At 40.8% G+C, this 22,810-nt stretch overlaps 2 protein-coding genes and 1 long non-coding RNA gene across 4 annotated transcripts in view; 2 read left to right on the top strand and 1 right to left on the bottom strand.

Moving 5' to 3' along the window:
* The first annotated feature begins 6,092 nt into the window (after positions 1-6,092).
* LOC110679364 lies at positions 6,093-7,538 on the top strand. 2 transcript variants are annotated; one of them, XR_002502429.1, is made up of 4 exons: positions 6,095-6,611; positions 6,681-6,782; positions 6,850-7,029; positions 7,087-7,538. It is a non-coding gene; the product is annotated as an uncharacterized LOC110679364 (long non-coding RNA). The 2 variants fall into 2 exon arrangements; XR_002502428.1 differs by having other exon boundaries at positions 6,093-6,611; positions 6,850-7,538.
* A 5,474-nt stretch (positions 7,539-13,012) lies between these two features.
* Positions 13,013-15,288, bottom strand: LOC5578344 (nuclear inhibitor of protein phosphatase 1). The gene is made up of 6 exons (XM_001656864.2): positions 15,068-15,288; positions 14,565-14,991; positions 14,424-14,504; positions 13,642-13,807; positions 13,303-13,575; positions 13,013-13,239 (listed from the first exon to the last, which is right to left on the bottom strand). The coding sequence occupies exons 1-6, from the start codon at positions 15,094-15,096 to the stop codon at positions 13,136-13,138; spliced, it is 1,080 nt and encodes a 359-aa protein (XP_001656914.2). The 5' UTR covers positions 15,097-15,288; the 3' UTR covers positions 13,013-13,135.
* Positions 15,289-16,853: 1,565 nt separating this feature from the next.
* LOC5574778 (synaptojanin-1) overlaps positions 16,854-22,810 on the top strand; it is a 44,174-nt gene continuing 38,217 nt past the window's right edge. The window contains exon 1 of the mRNA XM_021853902.1: positions 16,854-17,479. The gene's annotated coding sequence lies outside the window, so the exon portion shown is untranslated. The remainder of the gene's footprint in view (positions 17,480-22,810) is intronic.

Genomic DNA, 22,810 nt, shown 5'->3' with positions numbered 1-22,810 from the left:
TAGACTTGATAATTCTATTCACCCTTTCCACTTGTCCATTCGCCTGAGCTGACGCAGTACCTACTTTGACATGCTCGATATTGTGATCCAGCAGAAAAGAACCGAACTCAAGAGAAGTAAAGCAAGTTCCTCTGTCGCTGATCACACGCCTTGGTCTACTATAGTGCTCGAAATACTTTTCGAGACATGCACAGACCTCTTTGGTACTGGTGGAGTTGACAGCATACAGCTTGACGTGTTTGGTAAACGCATCCACAACTGCAAGTATGTATTTCCTCTTTGAAATAATAGACGGCAGCGGTCCAAAATGATCTATGTGGATAGTGTCAAACGGTAACGTTTTTTTCGGAATATTGTGTAACGTTTTTTGGTTACTTGTTGATGGAATAGAATACATTATGCATCGAATACAGTTTTGAATAAACTTTTCAACCTTATCCTGCATTTTAGGAAACCAATACTGCATTTTTATCTGCTCAACACATTTGGTAACGCCCATGTGACCAATCTTCTCATGAGCAGATCGAATAACATTAATTTCCATCTCTTTAGGAACGTACAGAAGAAGTTTATCATCACCTGCGGATCGATATACTAAACCATCCTCTAAGACGTAACCATTTACTGGCCCGTTTTCCAATTTCTCCCTAAGCGTAGAAATATCACTATCTCGATTTTGCGTTATTTGTAGCTGGAACGCTATGTCTTCTGGATCAATGGCGGAAACAATTTGCGCGGAATCTTCAACTGTTTTAACGGAAACGGAAGGGAGGCGGCTTAATGCATCGACATGACTCATCAACTTTCCACTTCGGTGATGAATGGTGTAATGGTAGTTTTCCAACTCCAAAACCCAACGAGCTATTCTTCGATTCATGTTGGCCTGGTTCAAAGTCATTGCTACAGAACTACAATCCGTCACAATTCGAAACTGGATGCCTTCCAGATAAATTCGAAATTTACGGAGCGAGTAAATAATGGCCAATGTTTCCAATTCGAAACTGTGGTAACGTGACTTGGCTGGACTAGTGCGCTGTGAAAAATATGCCACAGGATGGAATTTTCCATCATCTTGTTTCTGTAGCAGTATTCCTCCAAACCCATCAGCGCTGGCATCACAATGCAACTCGGTTTCTCGATCAGGACTATACAACGCCAGTACAGGAGCGGCTACCAAACTATTTCGCAACGTATTAAAAGCTTCGACACATTTATCGTCAAACTCAAATTTCATATCAGGCCTTGTCAATGCTCTCAACGGCTTAGAAATGGTCGAAAAGAAAGGGACAAACCTACGAAAATATGAAAACAATCCAAGAGCTTTTGATAACTGTTTCGCATCATTCGGGAGCGGCAAAGAGTTGATAGCCTGCAAATGAGATCCATTTGGACGAATGCCTTTTTTACTGACAGTGAATCCCAGCAAATCAATCTCAGTATAACCGAACAAACACTTCTTAAACTTCACCTCTAAACGAAATTCAGCAAGCCGTCTCAGAACACGCTGCAACAAATCGAGGTGTTCTTCAATCGTGTGACTAGCTAATGTTACGTCATCCAGGTATACTACCAACGATCCCTCTTTGATGAATGGTTCCAACACACGATTGATAAAGCGCTGAAAGACCGCAGGGGCATTTCTTAAGCCAAACGGCATTTTCAAATATTCGTACTGACCGCCCGGAGTAACAAATGAAGTGTACGGAATGGAATCAGTTGCCATGTTGACCTGATGAAATCCGTTCTTCAGATCCAATACGGTAAAATATTGTTTACCCTCGAGACGCTCCAAACAATCATCAATCAATGGGATTGGATAACTATCACGTACTGTAACTTTATTCAAGGCTCGATAGTCAACACACAACCGTTTTTCACCTGACTTTTTTGGTCGCAGAACAATAGGGAACGAATACGGGGAGTTACTGGGCCGAATGATACCCTCAGCAAGCAGAGTATCTACAATGCCATCAACATCTTTCCTGTCGGAATATGATAACCGCCGAGGAGCAAAACTTATCGGAACATCTGTAGTCAATTTTAATCTCATCTCGTAGTTGTGTTCCTCAGTAGGAATATTCGAGCAATCCAAATAGTCGCGCTCGATGATTCTCCTTATCTGTTGCATGATATCGGAACTCAATTCACTGTTTATGTTGAATGATTCGGCAATATTGTCACTCATATCAATGGAGAAAACATCAGGAACGGAACGATCGTATGTTACAGGATCATACACAGAGAAAAAATAACGACACTTCGAACAATGTTGGAACTTATCGGAATTGAAATCATCTTCGAAAAGATTGTACGAACAATGCAATGCTTCACCGGAAATGTTTAATTTATTTTTTTCATGGATTTCAACTTTTGGTCTTACAATGTCACTAACAAAAAACTTATCGCACAACGTGATTCCAAAATTCAAGAGGAAATCACGTCCCAACAGTAAAGGATGGCAAATAAAATAGTCTGGCACAGTATACATTTTGATGATTTTGGTCCGATTGCGAAATGTCACACATACCGGAATTATTCCATATGTGCATAATGGAAATCCTCCTACGCCTTTATATCCAGAACATTTTTTCTCTGTGGGAATGAAATGACTGGGGACTGCCGATCTTTGTATTAAATTAATCGGACTACCCGTGTCAAAAAGCGAGATCAACGTTTTACTAAGTTGCAATTTGGAATCTGTCGGGAATGAAACACTTACCCTGTTAATCACTGGAATGCTTTCATCGATTGCCTCCGGCAAATCGTCATCCTTCACCGGACATCCACGTCGGAAGTCGTCTACCAAAGCAATCTGTTGACGATGAGCAGGAGCCGGCTTTGGACAATCCTTCAGCTTATGTTGGTTCGAGCCGCACCGGAAACAGGATCCAATTTCTCTTTTTGGTTCTGGGCAGCTGGCAGAGAAGTGTCCCACGCCGGAGCAGTTGAAGCAGCGTACTTCCGAGGTTGAAGGCTTTGCTGCGAGTTTGATGTTGGTCTTGACTCTGTTTGGTACGGAAGAGGCGGAATACATCTCTCTCAACTGCGAGTATCGATGTGCCAACTGCTTCAGTTGTGCAATGCTTGTCGCTGGGTAGAGCACAGCAATATTCGCAGACCGATCGCGAAAACCGTCAACAATTAACTGCACCGTTTGTTTCTCATCGATGTTTGCCCGCGATGCAATCTCCTGCATTCTCAAGATGTATCCCATTACAGTTGTCTTCGCTGCAGCGAACGTCGTTTTCTTCATCGTGTCAATGACTTCCGACACTGAATGAACGTGGCTGAAGTTCTCCAAGAAACTGTTTTTGAACTCCTGATATGTCTTGGATCGGTCGACTCTGAGGAACAATTCTCCTTCGTATCCAGGTTCCATCAACCGGCGGACACACATGAGCCGGAATTCGTCATCACCATGAACGGAATCACACGCTTGCTCGAAATCATCAATCCACTTTTCAGCATCATACGATTCACCACCTCGGAAGCACGGAACGGAATACTTGATGTCACGGAAATCTGGTGGTTTTATTGGTGCCGCTTGTGCCACATTCAACTCGGCTTCAATCGCTGATATTTCTCGACGTAAATCAGCAACAAATTTTCGTTTCTGCAGCACGCGGATTTCAGCATCCAGTTCACGTTCTTCCTCGTTAGCCGAATCAGCCTCCTCATCGTGGCCGCCATTTTGTTGGTCGTTCTCAGCATTGATTTTATCTCTCAGCGTCACTTGTTCAAACAGGATCCGCAAGTGCCGAACTGTAGCGGAAGGCGGAAATTCAACATGGCGGTTTTGCAGCCAAGTAATGAGCTCGGCTTTGGTCATCCGATTTGCATCCGCCATTACTGCAGCCAATTCCAAATTCAGCTTCCTCCACACAAGTCTGGTCCTCCGGTAAACGCGAGGGCAATCCCACTTCTGAGATGTAACCGGCCAAAAACTTTACTTTTTCGGACTTCTTTTGAAACGCGGATACTAAAAGTTTTCCGATGTTTATTCGTTCGTGGCTTTTTACAAACTGATACGGTTTTCCTCTATCGTGTGTTCTCGAACTCTCACTCGTCTCAATCAATTCCCCACTCATACATATGCTTCTTTAGTACAGTACCTCACGCACTCATACACTCACACGAACACATAGTGTCATTCAGGATATACACTGAAAAATTATACCAGGACAGTGTGGCCAATCTACATATCACTACAAGTTTTTAGGATATTTCTTAAATATTTGTTTCAAAAATGCAATTGCATGTTTACGAAATGTTTTATGTGATTTTTTCATTTAGCTGATAAGGGGTAACATTGATCATCCATGTAAACAACGTTCGGTAATATTGAAAATGTCGTTACTTACTTAAATTATGGCCCCTGAAGCCGAATATGATGTCCAAACGCTTACATCTCATTTACTTTTTGAGTTATTTTAAAATTAAAAACACTTCGAACAGCGGAATACGCCTAAAGGTAGGCAATTTCCTAAGGGGTTTCTACATTCTTAACAATTATTCGTTGATGTTGCCTAATTGAACATACTTGTAAAAGTTTTGACAGCGGAATCGTTTTTGGCGATGCCATTTTTAGTGAGAACTGCATTTTCCTTGCTCATATTGCTTGCAGAACTTATGTGAGACATGAATCTTCGGTAGTGTCATCCTTAACCATTGAAATCATTGTTTCGCAAACTTGACAAATTTACGCATAAAGTTAACTCATTTTTTGCAAAAATCTTAATTTTTAATAATTTATAAATATAAGAAAGAGAAGCAACATTCATGCTTTGGAAATGTTTCATCAATAATGGTATCATCAACTTATTACGAGATGAGTCATTCCGATCAATGATACCCCGGATTACGGTATCAGAACGATTATGGAACATTTGTTTTTTACCCTTCTTACAACCATAAGAAGGGTATGAAGATCGCTTGAAAAACTGACTTTTGATCCGAGGCCCGGAGAGCCAAGTCACATATACCAATCGATGAAGGTCGACGAACTGAGCACATGTCCGTGTGTTTGTCAACCGATTTTAACTCTTTTAGCTCCAAATGAAAGCTACAACATTTCCATAGAACGCGATTTCATTGCGATCGGATTTTCGTTACAGAGTTATGATTCAAACAGTATCGTGAAGTACTAGAAAAAGCATATTCTAATAATTTCAGCTGTCTGCATTTTGATCACTTTCTCAGCCATTTTTTAACCGATTAATTCTTTGATCGGCTAATGTTAGCTGACTTTCAACCATAAGCCTTCAAATTTTCATTGAAATCGGATTACTAGTTACAGAGACATTAATGGAAGAATTTTGTAAGGTACTGGAAAAAATTTTTTTTTTCTAAAATATTCAACTTTTTACTTTTTAATCAATTTCTCAGCTATTTGTAATCCGATTTGAGCTCTTTTCTCATCGATTAAAAGCTCTGACATCATTCCCAATCCTATTGCAATCCAACTATAAATTACAGAGATAAAAATCGTTTTTTTTTCAAAAATCTCTAAATTCCCCTTTTTACCCTTCTTACAATCATAAGAAGGGTATAAAGATCGCTTGAAGGGCCTTCCTTAGCCGAGTGGTTAGAGTCGGCGGCTACAAAGCAAACCCATGCTGAAGGAGTCTGGGTTCGAATCCCGGTCGGTCCAGGATCTTTTCGTAATTGAAATTTCCTTGACTTCCCTGGACATAGAGTATCATCGTACCTGCCACACGATATACGAATGCGTAAATGACAACTTTGGCAAAGAAAGCTCTCAGTTAATAACTGTGGAAGTGCTCATAAGAACACTACGCTGAGAAGCAGGCTCTGTCCCAGTGAGGACGTCAATGCCAAGAAGAAAAAGAAGAAGAAAGATCGCTTGAAAAACTGACTTTTGATCCGAGCCCCGGAGGGCCAAGTCACATATACCATGTTACGTTTAATTTGTTTTGCTTAGATGGTATGCTTTGAAAGCCTAATTAGTTGTTAAGCAAACGATGAAAAACACAACATTCAAATTGCATTGCTCCGTCAAGCTCGGTTCGAGAAACCCCGCAAAGCCTTGCCATGCCACCACATTCAGCCGACGTACATTGTAATCATTCAATGACGATCATCGACCGGTCAGCAGAGTCAGTGAACACGATCACGCTGGGAGAAACTGGGGAGATAATCGGTATCAGTACACATACTCGAACAGCCATCATCCCAACCAGAGGCAGCTACCACACTAGGAGATCATACCGTGGACAAGTGAGAAGCGTCGCCACCACCACATGAGAGCACGAGAGAAGGAATGGAGCGAAAGATCCGTCGGCATCATCATGCTGGAGAAGTTAAGTTCAACACGGCACGCACACCATTAAAGCTCGCCGGCAGAACAAGTGAACGATCGCAAAGGAGTGGAGTTTAATTGGCTTCCATCTGTAAGCCAAACCGCGTGTGCCGTTCAGTCGGCGGTGAAAATTTCCATTTCGGAATTGAACAAAGTGCGTTCGTTAAAAAACCCCTCGAAGACGGCCCACTGGATTAGCTGATCTTATTCTCGACCTGTGAGCAGGTGTAACACCCGGAAACCAGCGTAAGAAATCGATTGGCCAGAGGGAAGAACAACAGGCCAAAAGAAGGTGAGCCGAGTGATCATGGCTTCGGCCTAAATTTTGCCAAACTAATTTCCGCCATCTTTGATTTGGCAGCTAAATCCGCGTGTGCTTTCCAAGAAGGAGGGATTCGTCGAAAAACCAGACCATCTGGATTGTCGGCCGCCATTGCCGAAAATCATTCCCGATTGGAAATAGGTGAGCCCAGCTTTAACTGATGCTGGATTCGCCACTCTAACTGTTAATTGATCATTCGGTTATCTAGATGACTGTCCACGCACGGACTCTGGATTAAACACGCTAGGTGGAGACAATCGTGTGAAGAGCAGGAGAAAGTCGAGAATCATCACCGGCCAAGCCGAAAGCCAACTCGATCGCCAGAACCATCCCGACAGAAGCGACTTAGACCGGATCACGTCGCAGAGCAGAGAGCCCCTCTAGAAGGGTAAGATTCGCGCTAGCTGATCTGCAGAGAATTTTGCTGACGTTTCGTCGCCTGCAGGGCTCTTTTCTTTCTTGCAGTTTTGCGCACTCAACGTGCCTAGAGGACGAGACAGGTTGCGGCGTCGTAAATCGAACATTCCGTTCGCAATATCACCCACCCCACACACGAAGAGCAGTCGCGCCAAGCAAAGCGCGCAGCACAGAGGATTTCCGTAGCGGAGTTGCCACGACATACAGGCGAGACGCGTAATACGGAGGTTTGCTGTACCGGAGGAATTTTGATCGGAGGTATGCCTATCGAAAGGTAGTGGATATGTTGGCTAGGAAGGCGGCAGCTGTGCAGCATCAACAGGACCGGCGCAAGGCTTCCCTGGAAGACTATCCGGTGGCGTGAGAGCATGCAGAGTCAGTGAGTCCTAGAGTTTAAGAGCAATGCATATTAGCTTTTAAGAATCCTAGTGCAGGATAGCGTAGGAGGTCTCAGGACCGAGAATAGGAGGCCAGGACAGGCAAAATGTTGAATATACGCATTTGAAATGAATTTTGCTGATTTATGATTTTCGTGGTGCAATAGCCTTCAGTGTTTGTGGTCTGACTCTCTTTTCGCTTATGGTAGTTTTGCTCTACCGGGTCAGGAAAACGCAACAACCAATAGATAGAGCTTGACGAACTGAGCACATGTCCGTGTGTGTGTGTATGTGTTTTTTTTAAGCTTCAAAAGCCTGGCCTGTTGTGTATTGACACGGTGTGGGACTCACGTTAGGCGTGCTTAACACTAAAAAACTTTCCCTACTACTCCTGTGCCTCGATCCATCTCGGAATTATATCAGGCAACTTCACCGGGGGACGGCTGTGCTTATGCACTTCGTCAATCTCAGCCTCTAGCTGTTCTGCTAGTTCGCTGTTGGAGCTTAATGTCGTCAAAAACTATGCTCACTACGACATTTCTACGGTGTCTCTGCAACTACTCGTTTTGCCAAATTCACGGTTGAAGATCTCGCCGGGGCTTTGAACAGCTTTCTGTGCGACGATGCATACTTCCTTTTCGTTGGCCTCGCGTCAGGGCCCTGTTGAACGTCTACTGGACGCTCATGTGAACTTCGTTGCTCTACGACGACTCGTTCTTCGCTGCTGCTGTTCGAGCTCTCCTGGTTGACCAGTTGGATGCCGAGGTCGGTCCAGCGATTCCGGTTGGAGGATGACTTCCGGTTCACTGGCGCCCCGACGACCCAAAACTGGTTTGTGTTTCGATCGATGCTACACGGCCTAGTCCCCGACGGTGGAGCTAGCCTACTCCGGCTACGCGCTTCTTCATGCTTCGATACTGGCCGGTGGAGTGCCGAAGTTGGTCCAGCGATTCCGGTTGGAGGATGGCTTCCGGTTCACTGGCGCTCCGACGACTCACGCTACGTACTACTCAGAGTAGTCCCCGGCGGTGGATCTATCCTACTGCGGCGAAGATTTCCCCGGCGGCGGAAGATCTCCCGAACCGATGCTATCCGGGCAGATGCCAAGGTCGGTCCTGCGATTCCGGTGGTGGGAAGCTTCCGGTTCAAAGGCGTCCCGACGATCATTTGCGGGTGCAACAACGCGATCTACTCAACTAGTCCCCGGCAGTGGACTAAGTCTACTTCGAAGCTTGCCTGGGCAGATGACGATGTCGGTCTTACGACTCCGGTGGAGGGAAACTTCCGATTCACAGGCGCCCCGACGACCATTTACCGGTGCTGTTTCGCGAATTACTTAGCTAGATCCCGGCGGTGGACCCAGCCTACTCCAACTCGAGGTTGGTCGGCCAAGTGCCAAAGTCGGTTCTGCAATTCCGGGTGGAGGATGACTTCCGTTTTGCAAGCGCCCCGACGACTTATTATCGATTCTACGCTACGCCCGCTCAACTCGGTCTAGTCCCCCCGGCGGAGGATCTAGCCTATTCCGATCGCGACCCGGAGCTCTCTTGTCTTGGGGTGACTGTATGGCGTTCCAAAACACCTAATGTAGGAAGAATTCTAGCTGTATAGTGTGAATTTGAAGTATAGTTGAGAACCTTGAGAATTTTAAGACCTAGAAATAAAAAATGTTTCAATATTTATAAATTCATTTTGTTTTGGAAACAGATCAATACAAATTAGTATTTATTTATTTCTTTATTATCTTTAAAAATTCATCTGAGAATTCTTTCTCGCGGCTTTTTTCTTCAAACATGGTAGAATGAAGGAGATTTTGGTTCCCCACAATACTTTGGTTGTTCAATGCTAATGTTGTATGCAGGAAACTATCACTTTTCGACAAATCCATCATAAACTAATTCAGTTTGATATTGTAATTGTGGATCCAACAGTTCAAATAAAAAATCAAATACCTATTGATATTTACAATCAAAACTTTTTTACGATTTCGATTAATTTAGCCAATCTCAAACAAATTTTGTCCAAACAAATTTCAATTAAACCTTTTTTTCATATTCAAAACTTTGAAAGAAGTCGTGGGCGGGAAAAAGTTAACAGAGAGGCAGCGAGGATAAGCTAGACCATCATTTATTCTACCAAAACGATGTCCATGGCTGCAGGTAGAGTTAGAGGAAGGCCTAGTACATTTGGTGCTAAGGTAGTGTTTGAAGGGAATGGGGTTGCAGAATTTATTTAGGGGGAAGTCCTCTATGCCCGGACACTTTTTGTGTTTTGGTAATATTTGAAAATTTACATTGATTTTACCGTTATTTTTTGTAAAATATAAAGAAAATCACATTATTTGAAGTAAAAACTCACATGAGAACAAAAATAAACTTTTACAATTCATTTTTATGATGGATTACATAATGTACCAAAAATGGTATGCACTGAAATGTGTCCTCTATGCTCGGACACTATGATTTTCACCATCAAAGTTTACACCAAACCCACAGAAAGGCCAAGGGGTGCTTCTTATGTCAGCTCATGCCTTGTGGGCTCAATCTTTGCATGATGTACAGCCTATGAAGCATATTAGCGAGATCATTGGTCAGTTCCATAAACTCCTTGATCAGCGCCATAGATCGATATGTCGCCCTCTACGTTGCATAAGCGATTGCTCGTATTCAGATGAAAATGTCTTCGAGAATTCAACGCGTTTATAGTTCTTCACAATTTCTTTGTCAGCTCGAAGGTTAAAGTGTGCTCTTAGAGTCTTAGGTACAATCAACTCTTCCTTACTCGATCTCCATAGCCATAGTAAAATTTGGTTTTCCATCGAACCATAGTAAAATTTGGTGTTCATGACTACCTCGATGAATCACATTTTTGCACTGTTTTAGTATTTTGTAACACGATATTTCCCTAACTCGATGGTACCTTCATTATCGAATTATAGAGAGATGACTGTACATCATATCTTGTGGCTGCTTCTCGTGCGCTCATTTGCCTTAAAAGCATCATGTTTACAGCACTTTATAAGGCCTCCAAGTACCGACAGTTTTGTTGTTTATGCTTTATTTTTGTTGCTGTTTGTTTTTGTACCCTACATTTATAAAAAAGCGAATTATAAATCAGATCCCAGTTATTAGGTTAACATTTTCACTGTCCGGTCATAGAGGACAAGACGTGTTCGGCCATAGAGGACTTGCAATGGTTTACAAAAAAGGTTGCTTTTCTTTGAAATTCAATCACTCAAAATAATCCACACGTCGTTGTTACGTGAAAACATACGTGGTTTTTTTCCATCGCACTTTTCACGTAGCGCTTACGTGGATCATAGGTAACACCGAATGAACGCATGAACTAATGAACCTCATTAGTTCCACCGAAGTTTCACGTAACAGCTACATGAATTTTCACGTAGCATTTACGAAGTGTTTTAATTGATCCCAGGGGTTTTTTTTTCGGCATCAATTCATAGAAACCAATTCTGTTATGCATGAGCTTTCTTTTTATTTTCAAATTGAAAGAAGGACAAAAAACTAAAGTATTGAACTTGTATACTCCATTAAAGCTGTCAAAGCACTGAATGGCCACCATCGTGGTATCCTTGGTCCGAAAGGTCCAAGAAACGCAGTTTCCTCGCAAATTTGTCCAGTGTCAGTTCCGTTCAAAACGATCAACGTTCTGTAAATTGATATGACACAAGGTAAAAAGTATTAATTAATTTGGGATTCTACGGATTTAAACAAATATTTACCTTGAAATTGTTCCTAAAATTATTTTGAAGTCCAGCAGCAGCAGCTTCTTGGAAAAAAATATTGGCCACCTTTTTGACATTTGAGGTCAACAGGGAATGAACGCGATGACCAAATGAATTCTGGTGACTACGTGATTTTCACGTAAGTGCGATTGGTAGCTGCAGTAGCAATCACCGGGTCTCCATTTAGTGTTCATATATGCTCTGGTGATTATTACCTTAGTCATGTGAATAGGAGGCAAAATGAATGCGGAATTACAGTACTGGACAGAATAAAGTACGCATTGGCCGTTTTTCCATACAAAATCTCGCTCAACTTTTCTAAAGGACCTATGTACAAATGAGAGATTCTCTCCTCTCTCGCTCTCTTTCGATTATAACAGTGGAATACTAAAGCTTTTGGGAAGTTTTTCACTATAGATCGAAAGGCAATTTCCTTGACTAGCGTTTCATACAAAAAACGCAACAGAGGAGGTTAATGTGACTCAGTTATTGATTAAAGAGAAAGTAAACAAAGAGAGCCTCTCAATGTTAGATAGGTCCTTTAGAAAAGTTGAGCGAGAAATGGTCAAGTTTGGAGATCTGAATCTCAGCTTTTAGTGGTCCGATTGATCTGAAATGTTCACCACAGCCTAGATATAACATAGATTTTACTCAATTAAAATATCACTGCATTTGAAACACAATCTTTTAAATTATTAAAAATCTCTCAATTTGCAAAAAATTGCAAAATTTGATTTTTAAAATATTTTGAAAACAATCAGTTTTACCGAAAAATGATGTTCTGCAAACATGTGTGTCTTATCAAATTGTACATTTTTGCAGAAGGACATATTGCTCTATATATTTTCATTTAAAAATTATTTTTACTTTAAAATTTTGTCATTTTTATCAAAATTTGAGATTTGCGATAACTTAAAAGTTCGTTAATGAAAAACTAAAAATTTCTAGCCTAGCAAATTTGAGGTTACTTTCAAGCTGTGGTGAAAATTTCAGGTCAATCGGACAACTAGAAACCGAGATATAAGACTTAAAACATGATCATTTTGTATGGAAAAACGGCCAATGCGTACTTTATTCTGCCCAGTACTGTATCTACGTGATTTTTCACGTAGCAATGACGTTTGGATTATTTTAAGTGTACATTTTATAATAAATTTTGCACTGTGATTAATGCAAAACTTACTGAAGTCAACGTACGGAGACAATTCAGCTTAAATTATAAGACACATTTGAGGCTACACTTGTATGAAATTTTATCGTTTCACATTTTTTTGGTAAATTGTATCAGAGTAAAACTGTTGAGAGTTGCTGTTTGTTTACGTTTGGACATGAAAACGTCATAGTTTGTATACACTGCAAAAATGTGTTTTGGTATAATCCTGGAATACTAAAATCTTAATATCGTTATTCTTTTTTGGAAAATTCAAACTGTCCGGCCATAGAGAACTTCCCCCTACCTTGGAAAACTTGTGACACGTGTAGTGATAATAAGATTTTCTGTGAAATGAAACAATGTGTTGCGACTACGAATATGGTGTTTTAAGGATTACGTAAATAACCAACGGATTTTGACCAACTTAGATCTCGCTAAATAAAATTGCGCTATAACGCTTATTCATCCGGTGGCTTTCTAAAGGCACGAAGTAAAAATTGTGGATATAATATTCAGCAGGAAACTATAGGTAGAGGTCGTGGAAGTTCGTTAACTTAGTTAATTCCGTGGATTGAGATCGACACTGTATTTCATCATCATTATCACATTAAAGTTAGCATAGTATCTGCTAATGGTAAGCTTCAGGGAGATTCTCATAAAATGAAGACAGGGCTCTCGGTTCGCTTCTACATTAACGTTCGATTATTATGCTGGTTATTGAAATTTGGCAAATTTATCAACTTACCAAAAACGTCACACTAATAGTAGATAAGTGTATACGGTTACATTTGTATGAAACTCTTTAGAATCCTCCCAAACCAAGAGGTTTTCTTCCAGGCCACTGCTCCTTGGCGTATTTCTTCTTTTTGGGTTCATCCGAAACGTCCGGTTTGTCGACAATTTTAACTGTAATTTTTGGAATCGTCAAATTTTCGATTCAAACCCTGTCAAATCCTACGCAATGCTTACCACTTTTTGGAGCCATACTGCTATAGATGGGAGGAGGCATCAAAGCTGTACTGGAACTGGCCGGATTCACATCCGGTGCTGGATTCGGAAGAATGATACCCAGTTTAGTTGTGAGTCCACTGGGTGTAGTGTCCATACCGAAGCCGTATCCGGTACCATTACCGGGCGGTACGCGGCCGTCGTGCGTTTGGTCGTCGATTCCGTGGTATAAGCTCGGTACCAAACTGTGTGGGTGATGAAGGGATTTGCTGGAGGAAGGTGACGTAGAGAGACCTTGAAGAAAAAAAATTAACAGTTACAACGAAAACTAGAGGAAACTATTGTTATTGGAAAGCTTACCCATTGTGTGAACCTCGAGCTTCGCACGTTTTGCTTGTACGGGAACAACTGTGGACGACACGAGGTTGCGGAATCGTCCTATGCTCGGATCGATGTCTTCGGGATTGATAACGATTTCATCCTCGTTAAACTGGACGCCTTTCCTTTTCCGTTTGTTCTTCATATTCTACAAAGCAACAATATTGATTATTCAGAAATCTCCCAAGAAAGGAATAGAGGTAGACTGGAAAAGATGAGCACCTTGAGAATGGACTCGATTCAAGCGTACTCAAATTCTTATTTTAATAAAATTTGTAATTATTCTTACAGCGTTTTGGTGATATAAATTTCAACAAAATGAGTTATCTGTAAAAAGGAGACAGTACTCTAACACTCAGAACTATAGAAAAGGAAATTTCCTTAATTTTCCTGGTTACATGGTACCTAACTCTGGCATAGAAAGCAAATCTCTCGGAATTAATAACCGTGGAAATGTTCATAGAACACTTTGTCAGTGCATCTTTATTTGAAGGGCTTTCCGCCCTTGGCGAGTTCGCCACTTAGAGCATTAATCCACAGTTATCCTTTTCTTGCTGATTGAGTCCAAGAAGCTGACCCAGCCAGCCTAAAGTTTCTTAGTCATCAGTTTACGGAAATAGTAAAAATCATTTTATTAAAAAAAGTGACTTTTATTACTTTTTGTTTGCAAATAGTGACCAGATCGAAAAAGTGACTCGCTACAACAGGAATCTCTCAAACAAAAGATGTCCATTTTGCCCCGTCTACCCTTACCTGTTACTTACCTTCTTAAAGCTACTCGTCTCGTCCGAGATACCAAGCATTGAAATCCTTCGATTGTGAGCGGTATTGTACTCAGTCAAATTCTGAAATAACCATAGTTCAAAACTGATCTGACCCTTTTTAAAACTCAAAACTTATCCTACATCAAGCTCGGTTTGGCTCTCGGGAAGACCCAGATAGGTTCCATCGCTGGTGTCCATCATCGGGATGTCTTCCATAATGTTCGACCGGACATTAGGCCGCTCTCGGAGCATATAGTGCCTGGTGGAGGCCCCGAAATGAAACGTCGAGTTAATTTGCAACTGGGTGGGTTTGTGAGGTTCTAGCCGAACGGAACCGATAAACGTTCCATGAGTTGAGCCCAAATCCACCAAATACGCAATGTTCAAATGTTTGTGGTAGACAAATGCGGCGTGAACCCGGGAGCAGGACGCATGATCAATACAGAAATCGTTCATCTGTGGATTCCGACCGAAGAGATAGCATTTCTTCTCATCAATCATCAGTTTCTGGACCAGTTTGTCTTCCTTCATCACATCCAGATGTAAGCCCGTGGGCGGCTTGCCGGCCCTGTAGAATATTTAGAAATTCGTCGTACACAAGAATAGCATTCCGCCACCGGTTTTGGATGGGCGTTTCATCTTACCAAGAAGGTATATCGTAGTGGTTGGACATTACGCTCAAGATGGGTCACTAGCCCGAATCAGAAATATCCGTATCACGAACCGAATGCACAAATCGTTATAATTTTACTTCTTAGCAATCAAAATTGAATGATTTTTAGCAAAACGCGAAATTTACGCACGAGCCACATAATGGACGATTTATTTTGCCAAACAAAGTTTTGACATTTCTGCAATCGGTGGGATCCATAACAAACACGCCAAAGCAAAGCTACACAACGGATCGACTGCAAGGAGCTCATTTCGACACTCACCGCAACAAAACGATCAAAACCTGCAGGTTGGATTCATATGTACTTAAATAAAAAAGGTCAAAATAAATAAATGATTAATTCGATCATCGATTTTACTTTCTAAATTTTAAACTTTGCTGTTTTGATCGTTTACCATTTATTAATTAAATAAATAAATAAACCTATTCCACTAAAAAGCTGGATGATTTATTATTATGGATCCGACAGGACAAACATTTTTTTTTTTAAATATATGTTTTCTCAATCTCCAAGCGTCGCGACTAAAATTTGAATAGTGCGCTGTGTTCATAAACGTCGTAAGAATGCAGCGCCACACATGTCATTATGACAGTTATGTCGGGAACGAGCCACACGTTTCAAAAATCTAGTTGGGTAAGAGCAAAACGTGTGGAATTTCGTCTGCGAAACACGCAGGATCGATAAAGTAAGTTTGTTCACTTTTCTGACTTGAGACTATTTGAAAAAGTTTTCGAGCATTGGTCGATTTGTGGTTACGCGTGGCTCAAAACAAGTCCTGTTCATATTTGAAAAAAAAAAAATGGCTGGAAATCTTCCGGTCAAGAAGTTTTGAATTCTCATGCTAAGAACAATGGTCAAATGTTCAGCTAATTTAATAAAGAACCCAGTGTGCTTCAAGTTAAAAATGTGTTTTGGGCTTATTTCAAGGTTTGATAAATCATGAGGGTCGATTTAAATATGACATCCATCGTTTTTGGACCTACTAGACCCCCCTCCCCCCTATGTCACGCTTTTACCAATACCTTCTACATATACTGTCACAGTTTCGTAGACCCCCCTCCCCTAAATGAAGGACGTCCTTTTCGAATTACCCCCAACTATAGCACGAGGAAAATCAAAACCACTTGCTAAAGTTTGTCAAACACGCTTGTAAGATTCAATTAAGTTTTAACATTGTTTGATTGAGATTTGTCATCCCAGATTTGTGTACCCAGAAATCACAGTTTTCTGATTATATATGGTATGAAAAAAACACACTGACATTACTTTTTCAGATCCAGTCAACGGGAATCAAACATAATAATTCTATGAATTCATTAACCATCAACAACTTACATGTTGCTTTAGGCAATAAATATTCATGTTTGGCTCCGGCAATCAGGCTCCCACTTGACAAGCATATTAAGTCTTTCTGCTGCCTAATGAATAAACAAACAAACAAACAAATCAAATGGTTTATTTCAAAAGTAATATTGTGATGGATCATACAAAAATGCATCATGCGCTTAATTCGATCGGAAACATAAAATAGAATTGAAATTATATCCGCTGAGCTTCAAACCGATTTTGCTGAGAATGCATTAGTGTTCACATCCGCCCTAATTCTGACTCTATATTGATTTTTGAGAACATGATTGACACTCATGAGTGCCTCACTCAAAGCAATTACACACGTACGCAGCCAAACACGAGGGATCTCCCGGTAGCAAATGTCAAAACAGTGCGCTCTGTCGTTGTCAGTTCCCGCAGTTCCCTCTCCACCCCCGCAAGAAATAAAACCCACAACCGAACAACAGCAATCGACTTCAATCGATTTTTCAAACGCGCACGAAATGCATCGGGTCGTAATCGCGAAGTGAAACATATTTACAAATCCGGACGCAATGCAGTGATTTCCCAGAATTGGATGATGTCCATCGGTTTCCCGCGAGTGATAGTGTTCGCAGTGAGAAGAAATACAAGTGAATAGGAGTGATGTTGATCCTTAATCGATAAAATTGTTCTCCTTCCGATTGCGTGGAAAATAGCGAATGAAAAATCAGTGGGGGAAAAAACCGAGCATATTGAATAGTGCTTGCTCTTACGTCACTGTGGCGAATTTTCATCATTGCTGGAGGATTTCACTCTTGTTTTCGTTCGCTGCGCTTGGTTAATTGCTCCATACGGTGCTAGGGGGGGAAAGTGGCCAAGCGAGCGAGCAGCTATAAGTCCGGATAACGGCAGGGTGCAATAACTCGGAAACCCTTCACACCACCCGTGGAATTTTCTTCTTGTCGACAGCAAAGTTGCTGGAACTGGAAGATAGCCGTGGGGGCGTTTTTCGATCCGTCATCAACAACAAAGACAAGGAAAAGGACACATTCTTGTACCGCAAAACGAAAGGTTGGTATAGTCGTTCCATGGATATTGGGTAATTTTTGAATTCTTCATATCTAGGTGTATATATACATATATGTTTTGGGAAATTGTGTTTCAATATGTTTCGTTCACAGGTCTAATAAACTTTTGATCTTGGTACCTAGTTAAAGTGTCTAACAATGATATTAAAAGCGTAGCCAGGTTTTCACCAGTCAGTCCCATCTACATTAACGTTAAAGTTGAGTTGAGTTCGGTTTTCAACATATCTTCCCATGTTCTTTTAGCTGCTTCATTCAGATAATATGATTTTGTTCGAAAAAATGAGGGGAAACAGCATGTCAAATTGTCATTGCGCATCATGCTGTGCGTACACGAATTCTCATTGTTTTTGAAAGTTTTTAAAACTACCTAAAGTAATAAAACAATACTATTTTTTCTACTATTAATCCCTTTACGATTCTTGTTTTTACCCGTGCCTTTGATTTTTCGTTGGACCCGTTAGCGAAAGTCAGCGGTTGTAATCCTTCTTGGACACCGTCTTGGGAAAAAAAATATCTCAAAAGGTCACTAAGTCTTCTTCTTTCGTTTATTCATCAAACATGGTTGCAACTACGAACAAAAGGAAGGGTGAATCTCTGAGTTCACAACTGCTTTCCAAAAAAGTGGAGTTTAAAACTGCCACTAAACGTGACAAGAATGGAAGAATGCGCGCTTTCTTCCAAGGGTTAAATGAGCTTAGAGTTATTAGCAGGAATACTGCCTTTATCAGATCGGTTCGTGGAATTGTCGTTAAGGTTCCTCATCCGCTGTGAAGTGTTAAACACGTTGGTAATTGAAAATTTTGAGAAGCTAATCGAACGAAATCCTCAAACAAGATTTATGACATTGTACTACGTGTACATGACTCTGGAGGTTAACCCTTCTTTGAATCTTCCCAATCACGGTTGCTTCCCTGACTTCTCAAGTTCCGCTGTAGTTTTTGATCTGACCATGAAGCAAGATATCCGTGGAATACCAGATCTGCTTCGTTCGGAGCAAATACCAAAAATTTTTGCAAGCAAGTTCGGTCACGCCAGCTGCGATAAAAGGTTTTACACAGACGGGTCAAAAACAAATGATTCCACTGGATTTGGTGTATATAACGAGTTTCATAGCGCCGCATATAAACTTCAGAACCCTTGTTCCGTGTATGTCGCAGAATTAACGGCTATACATTACGCATTAGAGCGAATTGCCTCTCTTCCCTCTGATCAATATTTCATTTTTACGGATAGCCTTAGCTCCATAGAGGCTATTCGTTCAATGAGGCCGGTAAAGCACTCTCCGTATTTCCTCGGTGAAATACGATCTACATTGAGTGCTCTATCGAATGAATCATATACTATCACCTTGGCCTGGGTCCCTTCGCATTGCTCGATTCCGGGCAATGAGAAAGCGGACTCGCTTGCCAAGGTGGGCGCTATGGAAGGCGATATTTATGATCGACAAATTGCCTTCAATGAATTTTTTTCAATGGCTCGTCAACATGCATTGGTCAGCTGGCAACAAAAGTGGGATGCCGGAGAATTGGGCAGGTGGTTACATTCCATTCTCCCGCGGGTATCGAAGAAGCCGTGGTTCAAGGGGTTGGACTTAAGCCGAGACTTTATTAAGGTAATGTGTCGTCTTATGTCCAATCACTACTCTCTAGGCTCTCACTTCTATCGAATAGGGCTCACAGATAGCAATCACTGCAGCTGCGGTGCAGGTTACCAAGATATCAACCACGTAGTTTGGGAATGCCCCGAATACGGTTTTGCCAGATCTGATTTTTGTGCAACCCTCAGGGCCCAAGGGAAACCAGAAAAGGAAGACATTAGGGATGTGTTGGGTAAACTTGACCTTGTGTACATGAAGATTTTGTACAAGTTTTTGAAACAAGCTAACATCATTGTTTAACTCCCCTTTCTTGTCGGTCCACTTGTCCACCTTGTGTCCCCTCGAAACCCGTCTTTTTGTATCGTTACAGGTTGTCATTGTCCACTCAACGTTCGACCAGCAGCAAAGCAAACACGTCACAACTTAAAGCTGCTGAATGTCAACGGAACGATCCCATTGTCCTATCCCTTCCTTGAAATTATTGTTACCCCTAACCTCGACCAAACCGCGAGTTTTTCGGTTCCCCAAAACTAACATAGAAAATTAAGAAAACACCATGAATTTGTATTCAAAATCAAAAGAACTCGGCTCCGTAATGCCTAATGGCGCATGAGCCTAACAAATAAATGATTAAGTAAAAAAAAAAAAAAAAGGGTTAAATGGATAATGTTGATAATTGCATCAAAATTAGCTATCAGCTGGATGCTTTAGACAAATTTTCTGAACACCAAATCGAAGCTTGGTCAGTTGTTCCAAATTTGGGGGATTTAGGCAGGAGATCTTGAACTCCAGTAGGGTAATCAAGGTTTCCTTCCAAATCGCATAGAAAGGAGACTGTCACGTATTGTCGAAAACTGTTTCGCAAACTTCTTCTTAAAAATCTTGAAGAGAAAAGGATCATTTTTTTTACTTATGGCGATAAAACTCAGGGGCCTTCCTTAGCCGGGTGGTTAGAGTCAGCGGCTACAAAGCAAAGCCATGCTGAAGGTATCAGGGTTCGATTCCCGGTCGGTCCTAGATCTTTTCGTAATGGAAATTTCGTTGACGTCCCTGGGCAGAGAGTATCATCGTACCTGCCATACGATATACAAATGATGAACGTTTGTTCAAGGTCGTATTGAAAGGTCTCTCAAGTGAATATAAGTCACCAGAAAAGATAAAAATTGGAATAAATTATCAGTGCGCATCGTACCTTCGTGCTGTGCGTACACGAATTCTCTCTGTTCTTGGAAGTTTTTCTTTAAAAACAATAAAACAGTACTTTTCAGTGCTGAAATTAAAAACGGTACTTTTCAGTGCTACTAAAACAGTACTTTTCAGTACTATTTTTTTCTACTATTGATCCCTTTACGATCCTTGTTTGGACCCGTGCCTTCGATTTTTCGTTGGACCCGTTGGCGAAAGCTAGCGGTGGTAATCCTTCTTGGACACCGTCTTGGGAAAAAATCTCTTAGGAGGTCTCGTCTTCTTTCGTTTATTCACTAAGCATGGTTGCAACTACAAACAAAAGGAAGGGTGAATCTCTGAATTCACAACTTCCTTCCAAAAAAAGTTGCATTCAAAACTGTCACTAAACGTGGCAAGAATGGAAGAAAGGACGTTTCTCCGGAATGCGAACTTTCTTCCAAGGGTGAAATGGATAATGTTAGTAATTGCATTGAAATGACCAATCAGTTCGATGCTCTAGACAAATTTTCCGAACACCAAATCAAAGCAGTCTCTAGCCCAGGCTCTTTGATTCAAGTGAGGAAGCAAAGAGTGCCGCCTATCGTGGTCAGTTGTTCCGAATTTGGGGGATTTATGCAGGAGATCTTGAACTCCATTAAGGGAATCAGGGTTTCCTTCCAAATCGCAAAGAAAGGAAACTGTCGCGTTTTGCCGGAAACTCTTAAAGATCACGAACTTTTTTTCAAACAGCTTGAAGAGAAGAAGCACAATTTTTGACGACAAAACTGAACGTTTGTTCAAAGTGACTATAAGTCTAGACTATAGATTTACTTGGATTTTCCCCAGTCCAAGTAATCATTATGAAAACGAGAACCCAATCTGGCATTGTTCGGGAAGGGCTTTCTTTAGAATATTATTTAGTTCACTTTAACAAAAAAAAAATCTAAATAATATTAAAGCTTTAGAAAAAGCAAGACTTATGTTCGATGTCCGTGTGACATGGCAACATTTTCAGAAACCTGGAGGAAATTACCAGAACCCCACTCAGTGTCGCCGGTGTCAAAGTAGGATCATGGTACAAAAAAATGATCGCATGGATGCTAAATGCATGATTTGCGGAGATTCTTCTCACGCTAAGGACGTCTGTCCATTGAAGGAAGATACCGATAAGTTCATATGCGCAAATTGCGGGGGCAATCATAAGTCTAATTTTTGGGCTTGCCCTTCGTGTAGGCGAGTCGTCGAGGCACGTGCCGGGCAGATGAACAGTAATATCCGTTACGATAACGGTCGTTTCCGAAATTTCCTGGTAGAGTATCGAATAATGCTCATTTTTCAGTTAACGATCGCTTTAATAGGAATCATACCCATCAGGAAGATTATAATCATGCTCATCCACAAACTTTTTTTCTTTTTTATTTCGAATGTCTCTACCCAAGGAAAACCCTTTGCCGATATCGTAGCAGATAATTTGAACTCCTACCCTAGTATGGAGTACCCATTCTAATTGTTTCAAATCAAATGGAAAAAAAAACCCGGCCGCCACAGAAAACTTCTACTCCGCATCTTCGTCTATCGAAAATTCTAACGGAAAATCATCAGATAATGTGCCCACTTCAAGTGATATGTCTGCTTCTGATTTTAGTTTTCTAACTTAACCATTGCATCTAATGATTGATGCAATGTTCAAAGCCACCACTATGACTGAAGCAGTTCAAGTTGGTGTAAAATTTACTAATCAAATTGTTATTGGATTACGTTTTACTAATGGATCCAATAAATAATAAATTAAATATTTTAAATTGGAATGCTCGTTCTTTGAATGGTAAAGAGAACGAGCTGATTAATTTTCTTACAGCTAATAACGTGCATATATCAGTTTACTGAAACCTATTTAAAACCTGGATCCAAACTAAAAAAAGATCCTAACTTATTTGTCGATCATTATCGACTTGATGGTGCATGTGGAGAAGTTGCAATCATCATTCAAATGCGTATAAAACATCAACTGTTTTCGTCATTTGAAACTAAAGTCTTTAAAAACTTTAGATGTTTCAGTTGAAACATAGCTTGGTATATATACTTTCATAGCTGCCTATTTGCCTTTTCAATGTTCTGGACAGCAAGTTAATTTGCTCCAAACTGACTTGCGAAAATTGACTCGCAATAAGCCAACATTTTTTGTCATTGGTGACTTTAATGCCAAACATCGGTCATGGAATAATTCTCAAAGTAATTCCAACGGCAGAATTTTATTTGATGAGTGCTCTTCAGGATATTCCTCAATTCAATACCCTGATAGCCCTACATGTTTTTACTCTTCTAGAAATCAGTCTACGATTTATTTGGTCTTAACCGACTCTAGTCATCTTTGTAGCCAATAAGTTACTCATGCTTATTTTGATTCTGATCATGTCCCTGTTACATTTCAAATATCCCATGAAGCGATTCTCAATCCCATCAGCTCCACTTTCAATTATTTTCGAACTGACTGGAATATATATAAAACATATATTGACTCTAATCTTGATGTTAACATTTCTTTACAAA

This window comes from Aedes aegypti, chromosome 3, assembly GCF_002204515.2.
Source record: "Aedes aegypti strain LVP_AGWG chromosome 3, AaegL5.0 Primary Assembly, whole genome shotgun sequence".
Classification (NCBI taxonomy): Eukaryota; Metazoa; Arthropoda; class Insecta; order Diptera; family Culicidae; genus Aedes; species Aedes aegypti.
Note: the sequence above shows the minus strand (reverse complement) of the source record. Positions and strands in the feature narration are given on the sequence as shown.